This window comes from Podarcis gaigeae (assembly GCF_964106915.1).
Source record: "Podarcis gaigeae genome assembly, chromosome: 3".
NCBI classification, from domain to species: Eukaryota; Metazoa; Chordata; class Lepidosauria; order Squamata; family Lacertidae; genus Podarcis; species Podarcis gaigeae.
Genome location: NC_139680.1, coordinates 121,974,556 through 122,001,919, shown reverse-complemented (window position 1 = coordinate 122,001,919; position 27,364 = coordinate 121,974,556). Strand labels below are relative to the sequence as shown.

The 27,364-nt window shown below is 51.5% G+C and overlaps 1 protein-coding gene and 1 long non-coding RNA gene across 4 annotated transcripts in view; one reads left to right on the top strand and one right to left on the bottom strand.

Moving 5' to 3' along the window:
* Positions 1–27,364, bottom strand: part of KHK (ketohexokinase) — a 66,090-nt gene that overhangs the window by 1,449 nt on the left and 37,277 nt on the right. The window contains exons 2-8 of one of the 3 annotated variants that reach the window (XM_083733765.1): positions 19,794–19,919; positions 19,251–19,367; positions 14,696–14,830; positions 9,455–9,527; positions 7,970–8,116; positions 2,549–2,637; positions 1,117–1,274 (exon numbers count right to left, since the gene is read on the bottom strand). In XM_083733765.1, the coding sequence (XP_083589891.1) occupies positions 1,117–1,274; positions 2,549–2,637; positions 7,970–8,116; positions 9,455–9,527; positions 14,696–14,830; positions 19,251–19,367; positions 19,794–19,885 (811 nt within the window). In that variant the 5' untranslated portion in view covers positions 19,886–19,919. Of the gene's footprint in view, positions 1–1,116; positions 1,275–2,548; positions 2,638–7,969; positions 8,117–9,454; positions 9,528–14,483; positions 14,619–14,695; positions 14,831–19,250; positions 19,368–19,793; positions 19,920–27,364 lie in introns of all 3 variants that reach the window. The other 2 variants (XM_083733764.1, XM_083733766.1) reach the window with 2 other exon arrangements.
* LOC310842248 lies at positions 6,033–6,495 on the top strand. The gene is made up of 2 exons (XR_014563037.1): positions 6,033–6,398; positions 6,437–6,495. It is a non-coding gene; the product is annotated as an uncharacterized lncRNA (long non-coding RNA).

Below are 27,364 nucleotides of genomic sequence, written 5' to 3'. Positions count from 1 at the left end.
AAGGGACGGATCTGCACCCGTGGCTCTAAGGCCAGGGGCCCCGATTCTGGGTTCTGCTGGGCCCATCCCGCGGGGCAGCAGACCAGCCCCCACCTCCGCCCCCTCACCCCACCTGCCCCACTCAACTTACTCCTTTCTTGTCACTTGAAGCCATGGGTTGGAGTCCTACCCTCCAGAGAAGGAGAAAAAAAAATTGCTCCCTCTTCCATGCAACAGCCCTTGAGATATTTGAAGATGGCTTCATATCTCCTCTCACTCTCCTCTTTTCCAGGCTAAACATCCCCGGCTCCTTCAACCGTTCCTCATCAGGCTTGGTTAACAGACCCTCCATCCTCTTGGTCTCCCTCCTCTGCCCACCTCCCAGCTTGCCAACATCCTTCTTAAACGGTGGCACCCAGAATTGGGCACAGGACTCTGACCAAGGCAGAATAGTGGTACTACCACTGGTGCCAACTCCAGGGGGCCCTGGGCACCTACGATTGTTTTGTGGGTGCTCAGCGCCCGCACCGCAGGGCCTCCAACACGACTTCTGAGGCCTTGTGGGGCCTTGGAAGCCTTCTGGGGCTCCCAGGCGCTGCAACATGAAGTCACGATCCTATGTTGCACATGCCGCTGGGCACCCATAATCTGGGGTCCAAGTTGGCGCCACTGGGTACTATGAATTCCCTTGATCTGGGCACTAGACCTGCTGAGAATAGCATTCACTTTTCTTGCTGCTGCATCACACGGTTCATAGAATCACAGAAGGCAAAGCAAAGCAAGAGACGTGTAAGAAAGCAAAAAAAAGCTCAAAGCAAAATTCATAAGAAACAAAAGCAAAGCAAAGCAGAGACTCATCTTCTCCCCCCAACTCCAGTCCTGGTCTCTCCCCCCCCCCCAAAAAAAAAACCCCTTTCTTCTTTGCAGAGCCTAATTTTGAAGCATGTTTGGGCACGCTTTTTTGTTGCTCCTATAGTTAAAACTGACAGACAGTCCAAAGAGCATGGCGATCTACTGCAGACCCTGGAGATCTCTCCGTAGATCCCATGTCTGATGAGCAGGTTGCAGAACAGATCACAAAGGGGAGATATGGACATGCGGGCGACAGGGAGGAGGAGAGAAGCCCCCGCGACTCACCCCTGCTGAGGGCCAGGATCACGGCCGCGTTGAAGGTGTCCCCAGCACCCAAGGTGTCCACCACCACCTCGGGGGAGAAGGCGTCCGAGTGAACCAGCACCCCGTCCGGTCCCATGGCGTCAGCCCCCTCCTCAGCCCAGGCACAGACCAGGGTGGCTCTGGGGGGGGGGGGGAGAAAGACGAAGGAGCCTTTAGCCTTGGGACAGAGACCCCACAGGTGCCAGGATTGGGAGGCCCAGGGGGCAGATGGAAAATGGGGGCACCCCCAAAACACCCTCCCCACCTCCCAAAGTCCTGGTTCTTTCTCCCAAGGGAGCTGGGCTCAACAGGGCCTCTTTGGTTCAACCCAGGGAGGGGGAACCTGGGGGGGGGGGGTCCGCCAAGTCCAAGCAGCCAGGATGATGAAGTCCCATCCTGCAAACCAGCTTCACAGGTCATTTCAGCAAGTAGAATTGCATAATAATAATAATAATAATAATATCCACCCTTTACCCTAAGGTTCCAGGGCAGGTTGCAGCGTTGAAAAACATATTAAGCACTACGTAAAACAACTTACAACCACTTTAAATAAGGTGTCTCTGAAAAAACAGAAACCCCAAGTGTCAGAAGTTGCTTTGTAATTTTTTTAAAAAATGTAACTCATTTTTAATGTTTGCTCTAATGATGATAATAATAATAATAATAATAATAATAATAATAATAATAATAATAATAATAATTTATTTATACCCCTCCCATCTGACTGGGTTTCCCCAGCCACTCTGGGTGGCCTCCAACAAAATATTAAAATACAATAGGCTGTCAAACATTAAAAGCTTCCCTGAACAGGGCTGCCTTCAGATGTCTCCTAAAAGTCTGGTAGTTGTTTTTTCCTTTGACATCTGGTGGGAGGGCAGGTGCCACCACTGAGAAGGCCCTTGCCTGGTTCCCTGTGACTTACGGATATTTTATGGATATGGATATTTTAAATGAACATTTTAAGATCATCTTTTTGCAAACCGCTTGAGAGCCTTCAAGGTTTAGGGCAAGCGGCGTAGAGACATTTTGTTAAATAAAAACATTCTGTAAAGAAAAGATGGAGGGAAGAATAAGGAGCAGTTCTGGAGCATTGCATGGAACTGTAGAGTTGGGAGGGACTGTCAGGGTCATCTAGTCCAACCCCTGCAAGGCGGGAATCCTTTTGCCCAACATGGGGTTTGACCCCAGGACCCTGAGGTGAAGAGCCTCATGTTCTAGAGTCTCCCCTAAGTTCTTTGCAGCCCCCTTGGCATTTCCCACAGAGCACCGAAGGGCCAGTGACCAGCTGCGCATTCAGTCTAGTTATGGTAGTTGGCACAAGAGCCCCTCCCATGCCAGAGGGTGGGCAGGGGGGCTGAGGGGCACCCCAGAGGCCATCCAGCCTGCCCCCTTCTCCTTGGGGGTCTCCACCTACCCCGGCTTCAGATATCTGCGGAGCCCCTTGACAGCTTCGGCGGCCGAGTAGAAGCCCCTCGCCTTGGCCACGTCCTTGCTGACAAAGACCTGGAGGGGGGGGGGAGAGAAGCCAGAGTCACCTTCTCCTCTTGGTCTCTCTCTCATAACACTAGAATTCCCAGGCACCCAAGGAAGATGAATGTTGGAAGATGCAGAAAGGACTCATTCCTGCAGCACAGTGTTAGACTGTGGAACTCCCTCCCACAAGATGGCCACCTACCGGGACGGCTTTAAAAGAGGATTGGCTAATGGGGGAGAAAGGGGCTCTCAGTGGCCACTTGCCAGGGTGCAGAGATGCTTCTGAATGCCAGGGGCAGCAAGGGAGAGGGTTGCTCTCGTGCTCAGATCCTGCTTGTGGGTTTCCCGTAATGGGCATCTGGTCGGCCACGGTGAGAGCAGGAGGCTGAACTAGGTGGTGTGACAGGAATTTTATGGTCTTAGATATATGGTAATGTTCATAAGCGTACCTGTTGTGTATTGAGTCAAAGGATTTTATATCTGTATTATTATTGTCTGTATTTGCATTAGGGTAAAGTAACTGCCTTTTGGTTCCAGAGGGTACAGCTACTATTGGTTCATTTAAGCTGCTGTATTTGGATCCTCTGTCTTATTGGTTTCCTCCAAAAGGCAGGACTGTGATTGCCTGATATTGTTCCCTCCAAAATGTGTCCTTTCTAGCTTGTTCCCTGTCCCTATAAATGTAGCTCTCCCCTCCTCAGGCCCAAGTCTTGTTTGCTTTAATAAAGAAGTGTTACTAGAGAACTGTCTCCAGCATATTATGTCAAGAGAGCTGAAATCACAAACCCCACGTCACAACAACTGGCGACGAGGATGGGATCCGGAATGCTGAGGAGCGGTTAACGCAGCCCTGCCTCAGAGTCCGGATTGAAGCTAAAACAAGACTCACTGGCCAGCTGAGAAGACGACCCTGCCCACAGGACAATGGAGAGTCCAAGGGTATTGGAGCCCTTCCAGCCATCAGAGCCCCACACGTGGGAAGACTACGTCAAACGCTTCGAGTTCTTCGCGGAGGCTCAAGGGATCACCGATGCCAGCAAAAGAAGGGCCACATTCCTGAGCTACTGTGGGCCTGAGACCTTCAAGCTGGCCAAGGCATTGCCTGCCCCAGCGAAGCTAAGTGAGACACCTCTCAAAGATATTCTTGCCTGCCTAACAAGCCATTTGGCGCCTACTGAGACCAAGATGGCCCGGCGGATGGAGTTTCATAAGAGGCAGCAGCGTGCTGGGGAGTCTGTATCTGCATTTCTAGCTGAACTGCGGAAGCTCGCTCAGCACTGCGACTTCCAAGATCTGGAAGAGACTCTCCTGGATCGTTTTATCGGTGGTCTGAGCAGCAAGAAAGCCAGAAGACGCATCGTGGCTAAAGAAGAGGTTACCCTTGCTTCAGCCTTGAAGGAGGCCACCGCCACGGAGAATTATGAAAGAGAGGAGCTTGATGCCAGTCGCAGGGTCCCTAAGCCACAGATAGAAGTTGCGCATGCCATGGACGAGCTAGAGGCTACTCCGAGCCAGAGCCCAGTCCGTGGGGTCAAGTCAGAGCATCAGGCCTGCACAGTGCACAAAGATCATCAAGGCAGGTGCCCTGGTTGTGGCGGAAACCATGAGCGGAAGAGTTGTCGTTTCTGGGATGCTATGTGCCGGACGTGCGGAAAGACAGGTCACATCGCCAGGGTCTGTAGATCGGCGGCGTTGGGAGCGACAGGAGCACCTAGACTGGAGCATCGCAGATCGGCCACAGCGAACCATGTTCCACAGGACTGCCACTACGTAACGGAGATCAACGGGAGGGTCGTGCAGTTTCCAGCGCAAGGCAAGGCACATGTCAAGGTGAATTGAGGGTCAGCTGTGCGACATGGAGGTGGACTCCGGATCTGGATTCACTATCGTGTCGGACCAGACCGCAAGGACATTCTTCCCCAGGGGTAAGTTGCCCCCTCTGGAGCCCTTCCCGGCAACTTTGCAGTCATACTCAGCGGGCCGCATCCATGTCATGGGAATGTGTGCCGTGAGAGTACAGTTCCGGGACAAACAGGCGGTACTCAAACTGGTAATTGCGAAGGGCAGTCGCCCCAGTCTCCTGGGCACTGACTGGTTCCCCGCCCTGGGACTGAGTATATCAGGGCTTAATTCAATCCAAACCTGCCCTGAGATGAGCGAGGAATTATGCAAAGAATTTGCTGGTCTCTTTAATGGAAAACTGGGTTGTTATAAAGGGCCCCCAGTTGACTTCAAATTGGACCCTGGGGTGGCCCCAATCCGACTCAAACCAAGGCGAGTGCCATTTGCACTGCAACCCAAGATCGAAGCAGAGCTGGATAAATTGGTCAAGCTGGGAGTTCTCTCACCCGTGGACTCCGCTAAGTGGGAGACTCCAATCGTCATGCCCCTTAAAGCAAATGGGGAAGTCAGGATCTGTGCTGATTACAAATGTACTATCAATAAGGCACTCAGGGGAAACTCATACCCCATTCCAGTCGTATCATATCTGTTGGCTAAACTGGCTGGGGGCAAGGTGTTCGCCAAACTTGACCTGGCACAAGCTTATCAACAGCTGCCAGTAACCCCACAATCAGCGGAAGCACAGACTATTGTCACACATAAAGGGGCGTTCAGAGTTAACAGATTACAATTTGGAGTTTGTGTGGCCCCAGGGATTTTTCAAGGGCTCATGGAAGGCCTGTTAAGAGGTCTGCCGGGGGTCTTGCCATTTTTTTGATGACGTTTTGATTGCTGGAAAAGACCCACAGGAACTGGTTGCGCGTGTCCGTGCAGTGTTGCTCAAGTTCAAGGAGGTGAGGTTGCAACTAAAGCCAAGCAGGTACATAGATCAGCACAGGAAGGCCAGCCTGGAACCATTTTGATTCCTAAACTGAGCAAATGTTTTCTCTGCAAGGTCAAAATGGAAAAGCCTCCCCATTGTCTTTTCCTTCACAAAACCTGTCTTAAGGGCATGTCTGTGTTTGAATAGGGTGTGAGCCTGTGACCTGGCTCAGAAACTAAGTATTTATCACTACAAAAGACAGGTCAGGGTACCCAGGCAATCCAATCAAGGAACCTGCCAGACAGGAGATCAACAACAACAGGAGAAAAACAATATTAAAATTTCGATTTTGGACGCCTTTTCTGTGATGTAGGTGTGATGTATCTGAGGGGTGGTCTTAGGTTACACCCCTTCTGTGATGCATGTAAGATGTTTCTGGGGGTGGTCTTGATCTACAGGGTGGCAATTTCAAGAGTCTTTATAAGGCCTTGCGCATCATATTTCTGGGTCCCTCCTCTCTCCTGCAAGTGAGGGGAGCACCCTGTTGCAACAGTTCAATAAAGGCCAAGCCTACAGGCTGCTCTTTTGCTCCAAGTTATCCTGGTTGGTGTCTTTGTTTTTGTCCAAGGGAGCCCTCGGATTTTCCCGTTAACAGCTCCAGTTCCAGAGGCAGTCTATCTAGACTCCTGGGTTCTTTGGGGTATTTGGCCACTGTGAGAGGAACAAGATGCTGGGCACAATGGGCCCCCTTTGGCCGATCCAGCAGAGCTCATTTCATGTTCAGAGGTCAGTCCTGCTCAGCCCAGGCAGTGCTTCACAAGCAGAACTTAGAATCGTAGAGCAGGAGAGTTGGAAGGGACCCCCAGAGGTCATCCAGCCCTGTTGTGGTTCCGGACAGTTGAGAGGTAACACTCCCAGGAGGTGTTCTTATTAACTGGGCGCACTGCCCATATAATCCGCACATTTTCCTGTGGGCTGAGCTCTCTCTGAGTGCAGAGTGTCTGAGAATGTGAGCGAGGTAGTTTAGGTTTTGTTAGAGGCAGAAAGCTGCAAGCATGCAGCTAGATTCTGTAGGTTTTCTTTTCTGTTTGTTATGCTTCTAAATAAACAGTGTTAAATTAGAAGCACTGGTGTCGAGCCGAGTTACTGAAGACACCACATCGACACAGACAAGCCATTTTACGCTGTGTGCGAACTCTGCTATTATCCGGCAACTGTGAAGAGTGGTAGCGCAAGAGTGGAAGCGTGTGGGCACCACTGAAGTGTCGGAGTGGCAATAAATCAAATTTATTGCAGTGCTGATGCAGCAGACCCCGTGGGTCAAAGGATTTACGACCCACAAACTTTAACAAGCCCAATCCCCGGCCATGCAGGAACCACAACTGAAGAATCCCTGCCAGATGTCCACCCATCTTAAAAATCTCCAAGGGAGTCCGTTCCATGTAAGGAGGACGTCCCGAGTATGGAGGAGCCTGCCCCCCCCCCCCGGACCACCAGGCGAGGAGGGCCTGGTCCAGCCTGTGACTCTTCGGAGCAGCGCAAAGGCCTCTTCTGTGCAAGAGTCGGAAGCAGCAGCTGCGGTGCTGAGAGGCTTTTGCCCTTGTGCAGAGGAGGCTGCTGGGCAAAGGACCTGGGCAACGCTGGGCAGCGCCAGGGAGGTGCTGCCAAGCCCTGACCCTGAATGGGGGCTCCTGCTCCGAAGTCAGGGGGCTGTTTGTGGTCTGTGTGTGTGGTTTGGGGGCTGCACGGCCAGGGAAAAAACAATGCTGTCCAGGGTTGTAAAGACTGCGGAGAGAATAATTGGGTGCCCTCTTCCCACCTTGGATCAAATCTACGCTTCCAGGTGCCATAAGAAAGCGGCAGAGATAGCGCAGGATAGTGCGCACTCCGGAAATGATCTCTTTCAGCTTCTGCCTTCTGGAAGAAGGTCCAGGGTTATAAAGACCGGGACTAGTCGCCTGAGAAACAGTTTCTATCCAAATGCAATTTTGGTTTTAAACGCAGTGTAAGGTAGTCTCCCTATAAGGGACGTGGGTGCCACTGTGGGTTAAACCACAGAGCCTAGGACTTGCCAATCAGAAGGTTGGCGGTTCGAATCCCCATGACAGGGTGAGCTCCTGTTGCTCGGTCCCTGCTCCTGCCAACCTAGTAGTTCAAAAGCATGTCAAAGTGCAAGTAGATAAATAGGTACCACTCTGGCGGGAAGGTAAACGGCGTTTCCGTGCACTGCTCTGGTTCGCCAGAAGCGGCTTAGTCCTGCTGGCCACATGACCCAGAAGCTGGACGCCGGCTCCCTCGGCCAATAAAGCGAGATGAGCGCCGCAACCCCAGAGTCAGCTACAACTGGACGTAATGGTCAGGGGTCCCTTTACCTTTACTCTTTAAGGTAGTCTCTATGTGAGTATATTATGGGGTATCAGAGTTTTTAGGGGGCTAACCAGGCTGGGATAGCTGGGATAGCAGGCCTGTTGGTTTTTGAATGTCTTATGTAGATTTTTCATTTTTGTTGTTCTGTACGGGACAATGACAATAAAGATTATCGTATCGTTTCTGCCCCATCATCCTGGCATCTTCCCCCTCAGACAGAGGCTTTCCTACCACGTCTCCGTAGCCGAAGAGCTGGTATATCTCTGGCCGTGTCTTCTCCACTTCCACGGACGTGGTCACTCGGTCGGACGGTGGGCAGGTCTTGTTATAGGCCTCCACACGCTGGATCATCTTCACCTGCTCAGAGGCATTCCTGCCCTGGGGGAGGGAGAAGGTGGGGAGGCAGAGGGAGGCAGAAGTTCGCCCTGGCATCCCAGGCAGCTTCCGTGGCCAGGACAGCTGCACCCACAACCAGAAGGTGGCCGCAACAGTCCTGGCATTCATGCTCTGCGGAGCTCTAGGCTACTGCAATGCCCTTCCCGTGGGGCTGCCCATGGAGACTGCCTGGAAATGCCACCCCTCCGGGCACCAGAGGGTGAATGGCCAAGAGCTGGCATCCTCAAGGACAGTGACTCCCAAATTTTTCTGGGCCCCTGTCCCCTTGGTTCCGTAAAGTCACTCCCAGTGACCCCCACCTTTTAAAAAGCATTATTCAGGCACTACAGAGGAGAAAAACCCAATAAAATTCAAAACGGGAATGATTGCACATTATTCCAAATCCAATTAAAAACTATTTAGTTTAATTAAGTCGACAAAACTGATCAACTTGATCCAGTGATGCCAGTGAATTCTGACAGGTCATGGATAGCTCCAGCACCAGGGACCCCCTCCTTGACTCTTAGTGCCCCCCTCCCAGTAATCCCACGACTCTAAGATCCGGTAACAACAGGCTTTAAAGGGGGCCATCCCTGAATCAAGGCCCTGCAAACGTGACACGAAGCCCCTTTCGCAAAAAGGTTTGGCCTGTCGCCTGCGGAGTGAGTGGTCTTGTTTTCAAAATCCTTGCATGTGTTTACAGGCTCACAGGAAGTCTTGTTCCCAAGAGCTGTTTCTGTGTGCGAATGGCCAGTGTTGAGAACTTATCAATGGCCACCTATAATAATCATAATCATAATAATTTATTATTTATACCCTGCCCATCTGGCTGGGCTTCCCTGGCCACTCTGGGCGGCTTCCAACAAAGTATTAAAATACAATGGTCTGTTAAACATTAAAAGCTTCCCTCAACAGGGCTGCCTTCAGATGTCTTCTAAAAGTTTGGTAGTTGTTGTTCTCTTTGACATCTGGTGGGAGGGAGTTCCACAGGGCAGGCGCCACCACTGAGAAGGCTCTCTGTCTGGTTCCCTGTAGCTTTGCTTCTTGCAACGAGGGAACCGCCAGAAGGCCCTCGGTGCTGGACCTCAGTGTGGAGCGATGGGGGTGGAGACGCTCCTTCAGGTCTACTGGGCCTTTGAGGCCATTTAGGGCTTTCAAGGTCAGCACCAGCACTGTAAATTGTGCTCAGAAACGTCCTGGAAGCCAATGTAGGTCTTTCACCTATACTTTTCCATCTCCATTTCCTGCTGATGGCAACTCCTCATGGCACCTGCAACTCAGGAAGACCCTTCCTCCCTCTTGCCCCCCCCCATCTCCCCAGCAAGGGCTTCCTTCACTCACCTCCCAGTGGATCCACTTGTATTGAGACAGGTTGACCTGCTCAAAGTCAGCCGCCGTCACGTCCGGCAGGTTGCTGGTTGGGGGTGGCAGGGAGAAGGCGGAAGGGTGGGATGGGGGGGTTTACAAAGGTCTATGAGATGCAATGTCTTCACAGCCTCCTCTCCCCCCCCCCCCGAGATTATTCATTTGAACAACTTGAAGACCCCGATCTGGTCATTGATTAAAAAGCACAAAGGAAGGTGTTGTTGCCTTGGCCTCCCACCGCAGCACAAGCCAGGCCCAACTGGTGGGCTCCATGCAGCCAGACACCCTCTCCCTACGGGCCCCCCAGGTGCCCCGCAAAGTATGTGTGGAGGGGGCATCAAGGCAATAGTCGGCCCCTCCTCTCCAACACCAGGGTCCTATCAAGAAGCCCACTGCCTCAAAAGCACAAAGGGTCCATCTGTGTCTCGGATGCAAGGCTGATCTTGCAAAGTATGTCTTGCAAAGTATGTCTTGCAAAGTATGTCCACTTTGATCTCCTTCCATGTACAGTAGGGCCTTGGTTCCCAAACGCCGAAAACCCGGAAGTAAGCGCTCCGGCTTTCGAATGTTTTTCAGAAGCCGAACGTCTGATGTGGCTGTCGGGTATTGTTTCCGGGGCGCCTGCACCAATCAGAAGCTGCGCCTTGGTTTTTGAACATTTTGGAAGTCAAACAGAGTTCCGGAACGGATTGAGTTTGGCGCTTTTGTTTTTGCTATTTATTTTGCATTTTTGTTTTTGAGGCTTTTCCAGTTAATTTGTTTTTGTGACTGTGTGGAACACAGTTCAGCTACTGATTATGTGACTGCGGAAATGGATAAAAGCAAGCAATGACTATCATCAGTGCAGGTGAGGAAAAAAAATAATTTTAATTTTTATCATCTACAATACTGTCTTATTTACTTTATAGTACGATACATTGATTATTGCTTTCATTTTATGGATCAGTGGTCTTGTTAGATAGCAAAATTCATGTTAAAATTGCTGTTTCAGGGGTTGTTTTCAAAAGTCTGAAACGGATTAATCCGTTTTGCATTATGTTCTATGGGAAAGTGTGCCTTGGTTTTGGAACTCTTTGGTTTTGGAACGGACTTCTGGAACGGATTAAGTTTAAGAACCAAGGGACCACTGTATGGTGGGACCCTTCCAAAGTGCTGGCTTCCATCTGCACAGCCCCAAAGAGCTGCCTCTGAGCCTGCGGTTCCTGTACTGCAGGGGTGAGTCAGATGGCCCGTCAAACACAACAGTTCTACCATTGTGGCCTAAACCCTCACATTTGGACAACCAGAAGAAGCATTAGCCTAAGAACCTAATAAAAGCCTGCAGGATCAGGCCAGGGGCCCATCTAGTCCGGGATCCTGTTCTGACTGTGGCTGAGCGGACCCTTGCGGGAAACCGGCAAGCAGGATCAACACTCTCCCTGCCCACAGTTCCCAGCACCTGGTCTTCAGAAGCATCCCTACCTCCTCCATGAATCTGAGGTGAGCAAGGAGGGCTATGAGGACACCACACAGGTTGACCAAAGAGGAGATGGGAGGGAGATAGGAGGGAGAGAGACGTTCTTCTTCCTCTCCTGTAGAGGCAGCGATGGCCACCAACTTCAAAAGGGGAGCAGGCCAACAACGTGAAGGTCAAGAGCTACAAGTGACTGCAGATTCACAGAACTGTCCAGTTGGAAGGGACCTCCAGGGGTCATCTAGTCCAACCCCCTGCAATGCAGGAATCACAGCTGAAGAATCCCCCGACAGATGGCTGCCAGAGCACCTTGGGAGGGAGTCTGTTCCGCTGTCATACGACTCTTACCATTAGAATATTCTTCCTGCCACAAGATCCCAGCAGGAAAGGACTGTGTCCCCCCCCCCAGCAGCCCCCCTCCCTCCCAGTAGGCTTCCTCTTGGGGGATCCAGGAGGTCCCTGGAGGAGGACTTTCCTTGGGCCTGATCCGGCTGCAGCAGCCAGACGCTTCCCACATTCTGAACTCTTTCCTGCATGAGTCCCTTGCACTGAAAACTGGGGGGGGGGGCGCTGTGGGTGGAGAGGCACCTACTGCAAAGGGTTAACGCTTGGCTCTAAGCCCTCTAGCCTCAAAGAGGAACCTTCTCAATGATTAACAGAGCAGCGGATCCTGCCCCCTGAGCAAAGGCCGGCCAGAACCCCATCTCAGCTGAGAGGGGCCAAGGATCAAGTCCAGCGGATGTCTCCATCTGGGGCGGGGGCCCCAGGGGGCAGAAGGAGGGACCCCTCCCCAGCCCTCTTCTCTCCCCTAAACAGTCACTGCCCCCTCCCAACACCAGACCCCGCTTTCCAAAAAGCAAGGGGAGGGAACAACACCCCGCCTTCCTCTGCCCCCACCTGCCCCTAAGAGTCCCCATTTGCTCCCCCCTCCAGACCAGGCAATGACCAGGAAGGCAGATCAGGGACGGATTGAGGGAGATGATTGGCTGCTGCATCTGGGCTGAATTATCAGGTGAATCTGCCAAGAATTATTGGGCATGCATGGCGGTGCTTTCCCCTCTTCTCCCACTGGGTGGCGCCACTCAGGGAATGCGGGGGGGGGGGGAGGCATTCCAACTCCAATTCAGGCCATAAAGGTAAAGGTCAAGGGACCCCTGACCATTAGGTCCAGTTGTGACCGACTCTGGGGTTGTGGCACTCATCTCACTTTATTGGCCAAGGGAGCCGGCATACAGCTTCTGGGTCATGTGTCCAGCAGGACTAAACCGCTTCTGGCAAACCAGAGAAGCACACGGAAAGGCTGTTGACCTTCCCGCTGGAGTGGTACTTATTTATCTACATGCACTTTTGATGTGTTATCGAACTGCTAGGTGGGCAGGAGCAGGGACCGAGCAATGGGAGCTCACCCCGTCGTGGGGATTCAAACCACCGACCTTCTGATCAGCAAGCCCTAGGCTCTGTGGTTTAACCCAAAGCACCACCCACGTCCCTCCAATTCAGGCCATAGCTGTCAACTTTTCCCTTTTCTTGCAAGGAATCCTATTCGGAATAAGGGAATTTCCCTTAAAAGAAGGGAAACACTGACAGCTATGGTTCAGGCTTCTCAAGCAAACTGCTACCCTCTGAACTGGCCGTAAGCCAGAGGGTGAAGACAAGCCTCAGGCCGCTTGGCCACAGGTGTGGCTCAAGGGATCGGAATTAAATGAAGTTCCATTTATGATCACTTTGATGTGTATTTATTTGGGGGGGGGAAGGGGGACAGGGGAGGGTTTTAGACCATTGTCCAGTTTTCCTGTTGTTATTCTGTCTCTCACAGCTACAATAAACCTACCGTTAAAATTATGGACTGGTCATTTCCTCGTCAGAGGGCAAATGGGCAAATTTAGCAGGGGGTCAAATACTCCCCCCCTCACTGTAATTGGTTCATTTTTTAAAAGTAGTTTTAAAAGAAATAAAGTCAGTGAGAGGCAACCTGGAGGTCTTGGCAGCTCAGCCGCCCAATTCCTCAGAGGCCTCTTGGCCTCAGTGCTTCCAGTCTGTAAAATGGGAAGAGAGGATTTGAGCAAGGGGGCGGGGGGGGGGGGCTGGGCAGCTTGCCTTTGGGAACTGTGAGACAAGCAGAAATCCAGCGACTGCGACTTTGCACCTGAGCAGATCAGCTTGCAAAACTGAGCGTCTTTTTCCTTGTGGTGCAGCTGTTAAAATCTCAAGAAAAAGGGTTGCTAGGGGGGAAAGTGGAGGGAAGTAACCTTAGTACTATTAATGATCAAATGCACTTTGCACTTTAATAGTCCAAGATTAATGATTAATATTAGGAATAAGAAGAAGGGGGAGGGGGCAGAAAGAGAGAAGGTGACATTGAGCTGCCCCTTTGTTCTCACGCACCTTGCCTAGATCTCCTGACAATTTATTTCTCATTTACCGTATTTTACCGTCTATAAGATGCCCCCCATGTATAAGATGCCCCTGATTTTGGGGGACTCAGATTTAAGAAAATGGGGGTAGATGCATCCGTGTATAAGACGCCCTCTAATTTTTGACATTATTTTTTAGGGGGGAAACCTAGTCTTATACATGGAAAAATACGGTACAGTCCTACCTCGGGTTACAGATGCTTCAGGCTGCGTTTTTTCGCGTTAGGTAAAAGGTCAAGGGACCCCTGACCGTTAGGTCCAGTCGTGGCCGACTCTGGGGTTGCGGCGCTCATCTCACTTTACTGGCTGAGGGAGCCGGGGTCCAGCTTCCGGGTCATGTGGCCAGCAGGACTAAGCCACTTCTGGTGAACCAGAGCAGCGCACGGAAACACCATTTACCTTCCCACTGGAGTGGTACCTATTTATCTACTTGCACTTTGACATGGTTTCGAACTGCTAGGTTGGCAGGAGCAGGGACCGAGCAACGAGAGCTCACTCCGTGGCGGGGATTCGAACCGCTGACCTTCTGATCGGCAAGTCCTAGGCTCAGTGTTTAACCCACAGCGCCACCCGCCTAGAAGTACCAGAACGGGTTACTTCCAGGTTTGGCCGGTCGCGCATGCACAGAAGCGCTAAATCATGCTTTGCACATACCCAGAAACACTGAATTGCAAACCCGTGCGTGCGCTGATGCGCTGCTGCGGATTTCGATCGCTGCAGGTTGCGAACGTGCATCCCGCACGGATCACGTTCACAACCCGAGTGTCCACTGCTGGATTGTAAAAATGGCAGCCTCAAAGCGGTTTACAAAACTAAGCACCATACAAATCTTATTGAATTGATAAAAGTGTTGGGACGGTTTCTAGAGGAAGCTGGGTCAATGCCCACCCCCAGAATGATTGACAGCTTGCCTGCCCTGTGGCAGCTGGCAAGGTTATTGTTTTGCTTATGTATTTCGTGTGCCCCCCCCATCTTGTATCTTTATGCCCTGACCCACCCTGAGGTCTTTGGGCAAAGGGTGCGATGCCAATTCAATAAATATTAGTTGGGAATAATGAAGAGACGGAGCCCTGTGGCGCCACCCAGTGGCAGGGTGGGGAGTTGGCAGGGGGGGCAGCAGCTGCCCGCCTGGCCTTACATGTCATAGAGAGTGACCGTCCGAGAGCCGTTGTGGCAGTTGACGAGACAGATGGCGCAGGGCATCTCCCCCCGGCTTTGCCTCACCAGGTGAGAGACATCCACGTTGTAGCGGCGGAAGTCGGAGAGGATGAATCTTGGGGGCAGCGGGGGGGAGAGAAAGAGGAGGTTAGAGGCTGTGGCCCGGGGGGGACGACCCCTCACCCTAAGCACCTTGCAGCGTGCAGGATGGTCCGGGTGCCCGTCGTGGAGTTGCTGATCACCATGGAGGTGGGCAGGGCGCGCGCCGGGCGCGGAACCACGTGGGCGAGATCCACCTCGTAGCGCTGGAAATCCTCACGGACGAAGCTGGGTGGGCAGAGAAGAGGAGCCCCCTTAGGGGTGGGGAGGGCAAGAGAGGATGGAGACCCCCTTCCTCGCCCTGACCTGTCCACAGTGATCCATGCGAAGGGCACCTTCAGGCTTGACTACTGTAACTCGCTCTACGTGGGGCTGCCCTTGAAGCTGACCAGAAACTCCAGCGGGTGCAGAATCCTGCGCGAGACACCTTACAGTGTCCTTGCCGTGGGATCACATTCATCCAGTGCTTTACCAACTGCACTGGCGCCCCGTCAGTTTTAAGGTGCAGGGCAGGGTCAGGTTTAAGGTGCTGGTTTTGACCTTTAAAGCCCTTCACGGCCTAGGACCCTCATACCTACGGGACCCCCTCTCCCAGTACGCCCCGCAGAGGACCTTAAATGACAACATTTTGGAGGTCCCAGGTCGCAAGGTGGTTAGATTGGTCTCAACTTAGGCCAGGGCCTTTTCAGCACTGGCCCCGACTTGGTGGAACGCTCTGTCCCAAGAGACCAGGGCCCTGCGGGACTTGACATCTTTCTGCAGGGCCTGCAAGACAGAGCTGTTCCACCTGGTCTTTGGTTTGGACTCAGTCTGACCCTTACGTTTCCCTCCCCTTATGGTCTTGATTTATGGGCTACTATTAAAATGAGGCAGCGATTTAAATTGCATTTTAACCTGTATTTTAAATTGGTCCCCCCCTCTTTCCCCCCCATTATGTTTTTACTGTGATTTTATTGGTGTTAGCCGCCCTGAGCCTGGCTCTGGCCGGGGAGGGCGGGGTATAAATAAAATTTATTATTATTATTTATTATTAAAGACGCTCCTCTCCCACTGCTTGGGAAGAGGAGTTGGTGCCTAGACTTGCAGGGGTCAGCAATGTTTTCAGCAGGGGGCCGGTCCACTGTCCCTCCAACCTTGTGGGGGGCCGGACTATATTTTGAAGGGGGGGGGGGAAATGAACGAATTCCTATGCCCCACAAATAACTCAGAGATGCATTTTAAATAAAAGGACACATTCTACTCATGTAAAAACACGCCGATTCCCGGACCATCTGTGGGCTGGATTTAGAAGGCAATTGGGCCGGATCCGGCCCCTGGGCCTTAGTTTCCCTACCCATGGCCTAGAGAGTGCTAGGAGCTGCAGGCGCCATTGGCCCATGAAGATAAAGGAACCCCTGACCATTAGGTCCAGTCGTGGCCGACTCTGAGGTTGCAGCACTTTACTGGCCGAGGGAGCCGGCGTACAGCTTCCGGGTCATGTGGCGAGCAGGACTAAGCTGCTTCTGGTGAACCAGAGCAGCGCACGGAAACGCCGTTTACCTTCCCACCGGAGTGGCACCTATTTATCTACTTGCTCTTTGAAGTGCTTTTGAACTGCTAGGTTGACAGAAGCAGGGACCGAGCAACGGGAGCTCACCCCGTCGTGGGGATTCGAACCGCGACCTTCTGATCGGCAAGTCCTAGGCTCTGTGGTTTAACCCACAGCGCCACCCACGTCCATGAGAGAGGGCCCCAAATCCACCCTGAGCTCTGAGTACAAAATCTCTGCTGGAGAGCAGAGGTGTCTCATAGAGAAGGTGGGAACTGGGTGAGGATTCCTGCAGGTACATGGGAGCAAAGCCTTTGTCTTGAGGGGAGCATGAGCTTCACTTTCCCATAAAACTCTGTGTCCAAGCAGGCAGCGACAGAGGGATTTCTTAAGATCTGCAAGACCCAAATACTTACATTCAGCTTCTCAATGCAAGAGGCGTCTGGGCTCGTGATTCTTGGGTGATGTTCCACACCTGGAAAGCAGCTGCCCCTTGCTCTTTAATCCAGCTGTGTGGTGACTAAAGGAACTCTGCACATGCTCAGAAGGACCAGGGTAGGTGTGTGGGCCTTTATATTTTACACACCCAGAGCAAAGTCCCTTAATGGACTCTTAACGGATCCTTTCTTAAATAACCACATCTGCCACATCTCATAGAATCACAAAATTGTAGAGCTGGAAGGGACCCAAGGGGACATCTAGTCACACCCCCAGGAATAGGATGAGGCCTCCTTCTCCCAGGCTGATTCTCTCCCCATTTTGCAGACTGGAGTCCTACCATTCAAACTGGTTCTCAGAGCTGAATTCAGCCAACTAACTTCTTAGGGAAATCCAGCCACTGCCTGGAAGAAAACTGCGGGCCCTGGAGCCCTCTGGGGGTCTGTACCTCTCCCTCAGCCGCCCAGCACAGCGCCAGGATCTGACCCTGCTCCTCAAAACCAGCAATGGATGGTGGGGTCAGAAATCAGCAATTTGTTTTTTTTTCTGGCATGTTTTGATTTGAGAAATTTTCTGTCCCCCTGAATCTAAAGAGCTCTGATTCCAGCATGTACAGCTGACACATATTTCGTAAAGAAAACTCACAAGTATGTAGTGTTAACTTCACATGCTGTAAAAAAAATCTCAGTACTATATAAGTATCTTAAAAGTACTTCTAATTGTCGAAAGTAGCTGAAATCGAAGGAGGTTTGGATGACCGTTGGGGGTCCCTTCCACTCTACAATTCTTTGGTTCTATGAAATGAAATTTGAGGCCAGGCAAGTGAAGAAAACAACCGAGGAAGCAGATAGAAGCGCAGGCTGCCTGTTACTTGGGAGTAACCCTAATAAAATACAATTTGACTTACTTCCAAATAAACGTGCAGGGGGATAAACTATGCCGTTGGAAAAAATTTATTATGGATAAAGCTTTTGTGGGCAAGAGCCCACTATGTCTGATGCAGGTGTGTTCACACCCAGGTGTAGAAAAAATGGCAAGCTGTGAGGTCCGATTTGCATACATCAGGGATGTCCAACAGGTAGATAATAATAATAATAATAATAATAATAATAATAATAATAATAATAATAATTTATACCCTGCCCATCTGGCTGGGCTTCCCCAGCCACTCTGGGCAGCTTCTAACAAAATATTAAAATACAGTAATGTATCTACTGGCAGGTATCTGTGGTAGATCGTGGGACACCCCCCCAAAAAAGCTCAAGAACTTTGTTAGATGACGGCCGGTTTTTAGTAGATCTCAGTCTATTGAAAGTGGGACATGCCTGGGACACCTGAATGGAGCGGCCACATTTGACCTCAGGTAAACAGAGTGACCATTTACACAGAAGCAGTTGCTGCTAATGCAATCAGCCTTCGCTTGCCAAGCGAATGGAGCATCTCTGTTCATGCACAAAAGGATCCTCTCCCCTGAAGGCCCAAATGCAGTTGCAGGATGTTTCTGCTGCTAGAAAGGGGCCACTGCTGGGCTCACCATATTGCGCCACCTTTCTCTCCCGAAGACCTCAAGGTGGTCCCCACGGTTCTCCTTCCCCCCATTTCATCTTCATAACCAGTGCTTTTTATCTGGGGGGGGGGGGGATGCATACCACTAAATATTTTGTGGATCTAAGTTTGGCCTCATTAAGTGGCAGGATTTCAATATGAGCAGGAGAATGAGAGTACCCCTAAAAATTATTTTTTTTAGGAAAAAAGCACTGCTCATAACAGTGAGGTAGGTTAAGCTGGCTCAAGGTCACCCAGTGACCTTCATGCCTTACTGGGGATTCGAACCCTGCTCTCCAAGGTCACAGTTTGACACTCTAACCCAGCGGCTCTCAACCTGGGGCTCCCCAGATGTTGTTGGACTACAACTCCCATCACTCCTGAGCTTTGGCCTTGCTAGCTAGGGGTGATGGGAGTTGTAGTCCAACGAGATCTGGGGACCCACAGGTGGAGAAGCGCTGCTCTAACCACTACTCAACACTTGTCAGTCCTAGACATTGATACAGAATTGTCACAGGCTGCCCTTCTTGACTTTCACTGCCATTTGACTCAGCACCTTATATTCTCTACTGTCATGGATGCTGAAATTCCTGCATTGCAGGGGGTTGGACTAGATGACCCTGGGGTCCCTTCTTTGACTCTGCCCTCTGCCCCAACACCTGCCAGCCTTAAATGACTTCACTTACTCATTAAAGTAAGATTTGGCTGTTCATTTATCGTGCTACTTATTAATGTAAGAAGACAATGTATTACTAAAAGTAGGGAAAGGGCCCTGGAAAAAAATATAGGAGTGGAAATTCCTCAGCCCTCCCCTCCCCTCTTGGAAAGGGTGTCAGGGGTCAGGATGGGACAAGCACCCAAGTCCTGCCCACGCCAGAGCTGCGTGCCAGGTTGGCTTCCACCCTGGGGCCCCTGACTTCCCTGGAGGAGGAAGAGAAAGGATGGATCCTGCAGGAAAAGGAGCCCATCACAGATCTGTGGCTCTGAAAGGGACCCCAGCGGGTCATCTAGTCTGACCCCAGTCCAAAGGACACCCGGCTGCCTCCTTTGCCAGGCTGCTGGGCAAAGCGCCCGTGGCCTCGCCCACCCTCCCCTGAAGGAGACCCACAAGGCTCCCCTGCCCCCCGGGACACTTACTCTGCGGCGTGGCCGGGCGCCAGGGAGCCCATGAAGGCGCAGGGGGCGCCCAGCAGGGCCAGGACGGTGCAGGTGTTGGAAGCGTTGCCCCCGCGCTGCCATCGCTGCGACAGGCACCTGCCAGCCAGGGAGGAAGGAAGAAAGCAAGGAAGGCCGTCTGTCCCGGGTGCAGTGCAGCGGGCGGGACTAGATGACCCCCGGGACCCCTTCCAACGGGGCTCGCAGGAAGGGAGCCAAGCCGGCGGCTCAGCCGGGACAGGGAAGCCGCGCGCCCATCGCCCGCCCGCCCGCCCCTGGCACCAGGCGCGTCTCCAGGCCGGGCGCCTTCCAGTTCCCGGGTGCCAAGGCGGAGCCAGCCGCCCGCCCGCCCGCCCGCCCGCGGGGAGCCGGGCATCTTTCCCCAGTGCCAGCTCGCTCCGAGACCAGGAGTGCCCAGGGCGGTGGTGCCAGGCAGCGTGCATGGCCTTGGCACCCAAAGTGGGGGGTGCCCGGCCCCTTCGTGGGGCATTTGGTGGGTGCCCGGGCACCTCTGCCAGGGGGTACCTGGTGTCCGAGTCCTCGGCCGGGTATCTCTCCACCACGCTGATGATGTCGAGGCACACCAGCCCCACGCACAGCACCCGCTTCTCGCCCATGGGCGCCGCTGCTGCCAGCCCGGCCCGCTGCTCCAGGCTCGGCTCTCCCAGCGCAGGCAGGCAGCGCACTCACTCGGCAGCCATTGGCCGGCCCGAGCCCCGCCCCCATCCCGGGGCTCATGCAAATCCCTGTCTCCCTATTGGCCGGGCGGGGCAACGCCCCCTCCTTCGCCAGCCCCGCCCCCGGATGTGGGGCCGCCAATCAGGAGGGGGGGGAGCAAAGATGTACATTGGGAACAAAGGAGGGGATTCCTGCGTCCGGAGTCCTCTCACTAATTCTGCAAAACCGAGTTAGAGATGAGCTCGCAGTATCTCCAAATCTGGGAGAGTTGTGTACAGCTGTGCACCAAATGCGTATAGTTCAAGCTCTGGTTCTCCCAGTCGTGATGTATGGAAGTGAGAGCTGGACCATCAAGAAGGCTGATCGCCAAAGAATGGATGCTTTTGAATTCTGGTGCTGGAGGAGACTCTGGAGAGTCCCATGGACTGCAAGAAGATCCAACCTCTCCATTCGGAAGGAAATCAGCCCTGAGTGCTCACTGGAAGGACAGATCCTGAAGCTGAGGCTCCAAGACTTTGGCCGCCTCATGAGAAGAGAAGACTCCCTGGAGAAGACCCTGATGTTGGGAAAGATGGAGCGCACAAGGAGAAGGGGACGACGGAGGACGAGATGGTGGGACAGTGTTCTGGAAGCTATGAACATGAGTTTGGCCAAACTGCGGGAGGCAGTGGAAGACAGGAGGGTCTGGCGTGCTCTGGGCCAGGGGGTCACGAAGAGGCGGACACGACTAAACAACAACAACAACAATGAAACAGTTCTCATGTCCTTGTCCAATGCGGGGTGGGGGTGGGCCAAATATCCCTTGGGGTCTCTTCCAACTCTACAATTCCATAATTCCATGTGTTGAAGCAACAGATGATGGCAAATGTAGGTTGAGAGAAAGATCCTTTTCAGACTTTCCCACCCAATTGTCTCTTGCCCATTTGCAGAAAAAGCCACAGCAATCAGCACTTGGCCATTCAGATGCAAAAGAACTGGGGTGGGGGGTTAGATGTGGGATTTGTTGAAGGAAAGGAAGGCAGGACTAGTCCACCTCCACTGGCCCCTGGAGAGGACTTGGACGAAAACAGGGAGGCTCCAAGACTTTGGCCACCTCCTGAGAAGAGAAGACTCCCTGGAAAAGGCTCTGATGTTGGGAAAGACTCTGATGTTGGGCAGAAGGAGAAGGGGATGACAGAGGACAAGATGGTGGGACAGTGTTCTTGAAGCTACCAGCATAAGGTTGACCAAACTGCGGGAGGCAGTGGAAGACAGGGGGGCCTGGCGTGCTCTGGTCCAGAGGGTCACGACTAAACAACAACATTCATCAAATGAAAAACAAAAAGCCAGCAGGCCTGATGGGATACCTGCTGAAGTCTTCAAAGTGGGTGGAATGGAACTTACACAACAACTTCACATGCTCATCAAAAAAATCTGGGCGAGAGAGGAGATCTCAGCAGACTTTAGGGATGCCAAAATTATCAATCTCTTTGAGAAAGGTGTTGCAAGAATTTATGTACAGGTTGGGGGGGGGTTGCCCCTCCAGCAGATCTCATGCACATGCAGCCCACTACCAAAACCAGCACAATCACTTTTGTGATTTGTCCCCCCAAAACACTTCATCACAGTTTCTTCCTATCTATTCAAAGCGCCTTTGCTGCACAACACCAAGTGTAAGAATTCACTGATCAATGTATCTCTCTACTGGCTCACTGGGAAAACTTCAGAAATTCATCTAGACCTGTGAGCTCAGCTCCTCAGCAGCCCCTCTGCCTGAGGGATAATCCCTGGCCTGGAAACTATCAAGGCATCTCTCTATTCTTCTCCTTCTTTGGCTGCAGCTGGCAAAATTCTTGCAAGGATCTTAGCAAACTGTCTCTTAACAACATCCAAAGCCGCCCTTCCTGAATCCCAAAGTGGTTTTCGGTCTTCTAGGGGGACAGTGGACATGTTTCTCACCGCTCAACAGCTTCAATAAAAATGCAGAGAGGAAAACCAACCCCTGAATATGGCGTTTATTGACCTAAGGCTTTCGACACTGTAAATCATAATGCCCTATGGACTGTCCTTATGAAAATCGGCTGCCCAGATAAATTTGTGAACATCCTTCAGCTCCTCCATGATAATATGACAACAACAATCGCAGATAACCATGGCTCTCAAAGTGAACCATTCACAGTGGGATCAGGTATTAAACAGGGTTGTGTTATTGCCCCAACTATATTCATTATTTTCATTGCCATGATCCTACACTTTGTCAAAGAGTAGAACCCCACAAGAGTAGAAATCACATATCGAACAGATGGAAAGCTCTTTAATCTGAGCAGGCTGAAAGCAAAGAGTAAGGTTACCATAACTTCCGTCCTAGAGCTTCAGGATGCTGATGACAACGTAGTGTGCACATGCTCAGATGATAACCTCCAAACCATCCTAAATATCTTCACAGAAGCTTATGAAAAGCTTGGCCAATCGCTCAACATCCAAGTACTGCACTAAAAAGTACAAAACAACCCCTCTGCAGTGCACAAATCCAACTCAATGGTGCAATGCTGGAAAATGTTGATCACTTCTCCCACCTGGGCAGTTCTCTTTCCACAAGGGCCGACACTGAGGCCAAAATCCAGCACCGCCTGAGCACTGCGAGTGCGGCTTTCTCCTGATTGAAGCGCAGAGTGTTTGAGGACTGGGACATTTGCAAGGAAACCAAAATGTTTGTTTACAAAGCTATTGTACTACCAACCTTACTGTATGCTTGTGAAACATGGACCACTTATAAAGGCCATCTCCAACTCCTCGAAAGATTCCAACAATGGTGTCTCCAAAAAAAATTACACATCACTTAGGAAGACAGGTGAACTAATGCCAGTGTACTAGAAGAAGCAAAGATCACCAGTGTTGAAGCAATGATTCTTCAACATCAGCTTTGTTGGACTGGTCATGTTGTGTGGATGCCTGATAATCATCTTCCAGAGCAACAACTCTGCTCCAAACTTAAAAATGGAAAGCGTAATGCTGGTGGTCAACAAAAGAGATTTAAAGACTGTCTCAAGGCAATTTTTTTTAAAAAAATGTAGTATAAACACTGACAACTGGGAAACACTGGCCTGCAAGCGCTCCACTTGGAGAACAGCCTTGACCAAAGGTGTCCTGGGCTTTGAAGGCACTCGAACTCAGGACGCAAGGGAGAAATGTGCTGAGAGGAAGGCATGCTTGGCAAATCCACACCGTGATCAACTCCCGCCCAGAAACCAATGTCCCCACAATGGAAGGATGTGTGGATCCAGAATTGACCTCCACAGTCACTTACAGATTCACTGTTCATGGAAGACCATTGTCAGAGCTGCCTCTAGGTCCCAGCTCACAGAGGACCAACGCCCGGTTGATGTAATGTACAAAAGTCTTTATTGAAGTTTAGTTTCCATTTCAACGCCAGAGCGTGCAGCCCTACGTCTTAGACCTTAGATCGGCGAAGTCCCGTCTGAATCACCTCCCCTTCCGCACCAGTTTAAGATCTTAGCCCTGCTCCACCTTCTGCGCTGTTCTCTCCTCCTCTGGGTCCTCCTGCCCGCTGGGGCATTGCCCTTTCTGGACTCCTCCGACGCTGAGTCACTTAGCTCCTCCCCCTGCCTCCGGCAGGCTTTAGGACCCGGTTCCCAATCCTCATTCTCTGCTGTACCGCGCTCCTGTACATTTGAACTTGTTTCTCGCGCCAACCCAGTGACCTTCCTCCTGACCGTTACGCTGCTTCTGTCACTGCTTCCCTCTTCCGTGACACTGGCCGGATCTGACCTCCCCTCCGTTGCCTGACTCTCCGATGGAGGCGTGGTCAGCTCTGCCTCGTCTCCTCTCCCTGGTGGGGAAAGCACTGGCCCCGATACCTGGGACTCTTCCCCCCCACTCTGCTCTGGTGGGGAAGCTGGTCCTGATTTCCAACTACTGCTCTGGGAGTCCCTGCTGCCCCCTTGCTCCTGGGGCGTTCCCCTTGGGAACCCCCTGCCCCTGGCCACTGGCGCCCCCTTTTGTGAATCTTCCGATTCGCTGGAGAGGCTCATGGAATCCCTCGGACCACTGTCCCCTCCTACGCTCCCCTCGGATTCCTCCCCCTCGCTCTCCATCTCCCCTCTTCCCTGTGCCTCTGCTCCTGAGCCCCTGACAACCATCTTACTTGGCTACAACGGATCACCAAAGGAAACACAAAACTGGATTTCCTGCTGCTGCGGGTCTTCTGCAAATGCGATGGCCAGAAGCTGATCTCTCTGCTGCTTCTCTTTCCTCCCTAGGGGGAGCTCTCGACTTTCCCGCCTCTCAGTACAGAGGCTTTTGCATGACCCGAGGGGTCTTGTTCCTATCCAAAGGGTCAGGGAGGCTCTCTCCCTTGCCAGCCTGCCGCAGGGCCAGCAGCTCAGGCCAGTCATGCGCCAACTGCCTGCCTCTGCTCTCTCTCTAGAGGAGGCGGAGAAAAAACAAGAGAAGGGGCTCCAAGGGTCATCTAGCCCAACCCGCTGCAGTGCAGAAATGATGCAAAAGATTTATACTGTATAGTAGTTCTTCAGTGCACCCTATGGGAGGCCTCCTTTGCACTGGGTCCAGGAGCTGTGGTCAGTGCAGAAAGCTGCAGCAGGATCGCTGGCGGGTGTGAGAGCCAATCAGCACGCAGCTCAGTGCTCAGAGATCTGCACCGGCTCCCCATTTGCAGCTGAGTCAAGTTCAAGGTCGGTTTATATAGCCCTTGGGAGGTTGCCTTACTCCCCGTGAGCCCCCATAATTGCTTTGAGCTGGCACTGGTAACAGGTACAACATAAGATCCACGCTGCATTTGTAAGAAATGGATCTTCTGATAGCACAGCAACTGCGCTTGGGAACTCCCTGCCTGTTGACCTCAGGCAGGTGCCTTCACTGTTTCAGCACCTGCTAAAAACATTTTTCTTTAGAAAAGTCTATCCACACATGTAGAAGTTACATGCAGAAGCCGCCCAGAGTGGCTGGGGCAACACAGTCAGATGGGCAGGATACAGATAAAATAATAATAATAATAATAATAATAATAATAATAATAATAATAATAATAATGCATGTGTTTTATCTTCTCAGTAGCAGGCCTTCTTGGTGGTGGCGCCCTCCCTGTGGAATGCCCTCCCACCAGATGTTAAGGAGATGAGTAAGGATTCAGGTAGGTAGCCATGTTGGTCTGATGCAGTCAAAATAAATTTAAAAAATTGTCCAGTAGCACCTTAGAGACCAATTAAGTTTGTTCTGGGTATAATATTTTTATAACAATTAGGAAACAGCTGAAGGCAGACCTGTATAGGGAAGTTTTTTCAGGTTTAATGTTTTACTGTGTTTTTATATACCGGTATGTTGGAAGTTGCCCAGAGTGGCAACCCAGTCAGATGGGCAGGGAACAAATAATAAACTATTATTATTATTATTAGTAGTAGTAGTTGTTGTTTAGTCGTTTAGTTGTGTCCGACTCTTTGTGACCCCCTGGACCAGAGCACACCAGGCACTCCTGTCTTCCACTGCCTCCCGCAGTTTGCTCAAACTATTATTTGATTTTAATAATATTTTGAATGGTTTTAAACACCTCTTTATGCTAATGGTTTATGCTTTTGTAAACCTGAAGGGAGAAGGAAGGGTTAATAAGGCAAAGAAGCTAAAAGCTGTGGTTAAGCAGAAAACCGCAAATGCGTCAGCTCTGTAGGCCAGAAGCTGCTTCCTGTTTTCAGCTCTGCAGACTGGGAGCTGTTTCCTGTTTTGTGCTATCTGTTTTAGAAATATTTTTAGAAATGCAAGACATACATGCAGGACATGAGAAGGATTTCTCTCTACCTTCTCTGTACCATTGTACCTTGTAAGGGTTGCTCTCAAATATTTCCTGCAGTAAATTCCTGTACTAATCCTGTTTTTGCAGTTGCGGCATTACCAAACAATGGGTGTTTGCTAAACTCAGGCAGGTCAAGAGTCCAGCTTCCTGCCTTACCAGCTAGCCAGAAAATTGCAGCTGTTTGCAAATTTAATCAGCCAGCTTTCAGGAGGTATCCTGCTGGTTGTCTCTATGTACAGATTGTCTCTGTGCATAGATTTCAATAAACTTTTTCTCCAAAGAAGATTTTGCTTTCCTGGTACTTTTGTTCCCTCCAAGGTCCGGGGATGGCGAGGCTGATGGATCCCTAGGTAAATAAGGCTTCATTTCTTTGGGGGCTCGTGCCGGGATTAGCTTCCTCCCCAATACGGACCGGAGGGCCAGGCTCAACCAAGGTGAACAGCTCGGCAGCGTTTTGCAGGCTCCCCGTGCGCACCCCGCCTGTTTCGTGGGGGGGAGCCAGCCACACTGTTCTGGAGTGGAGACATCTTGTTGAGGGAGGAAAAGAGGACGGCGCCGAAAGGGGACAGGTCCGCAGCGGAACAGGTAAGCCCGATGGAAAGGGCAGCCCGACGGAAAAGGGCAGGAGGCTTGATCAACCTCACCTGGTTGTGGCAGGGTGTCACAGGCAATAAGGTGCCAGCCAGGAATAAGGGAATTGGTTGTGCAATAGAGTGCCAGCCACCAGGAATAAGGGGAAATTATATTGATGTGATTTGTATGTTGTATGTTGCATGTCAGATACTCCAGTGATTGAATTGTCGAGTGTGGGCTGGGGTATTAGTGCCCCTTGGCTGGGCGATTGCAGGGTTGTGCAGGAGAGTGCCACCAGCAGAAGTTGGGAACAGAAGAGGGTGGGATATATATATATATATATTGTGATTTTTGGTGTGTTCTGTGTGGTGTGTGTGTACCAGATACTCCAGTGTTTGTCTTGGTGTATGAGGGTCGGGGTTTAGCATTCCCCTTGGCCGAGCGGTTGCAGGATTGTGCATTTTTTGGCAGGGCGACCTCGCCAAATCACAATCTGTAGTATATGAAGTATGAGAGAATTTTTATTGTGAATAGGAGCGGAGTTTCTGGAAGAAATGGGTTCTGGCCAAAGTAAAAGCACCCCTTTTGGAAGGCTTTTTGGGGATCCAAGCTGATGAGGGGAGGATGAGGACATTGTGAATTAGATTGGCCCACCCAGAAGAATAAATTGGCCGTCCACCAGGACCCTTGATTTGCAATTCATTTAATCCATTATATCAGAATATTTTGAATGTCCATTCTGATCAAATCCCCTATATTTCCACTTGGAAGACCAATGTGGAAAGGAACCCCCCCCCCCCTTGGCTGAAGTCATGCTGCCAAAAAGTCTCAGGCAGCCGTATCTGCTCAGTCAGGAAGAGAGGAGGACAACCCCCAGTCCTCCAGGATTTAGAGAGGGAAGAAGATAAAGTTTTGATGCCCCACCACCCCATGCCCCGGCAACAGCCCTGGCACCACCCCCGCCACAGGGAGCAGATGGCCCAGCCCCAATCCCGTGGACAATGCATTGTTAGACCTGGGCAAAGATAAAGAAAGGGAAGAA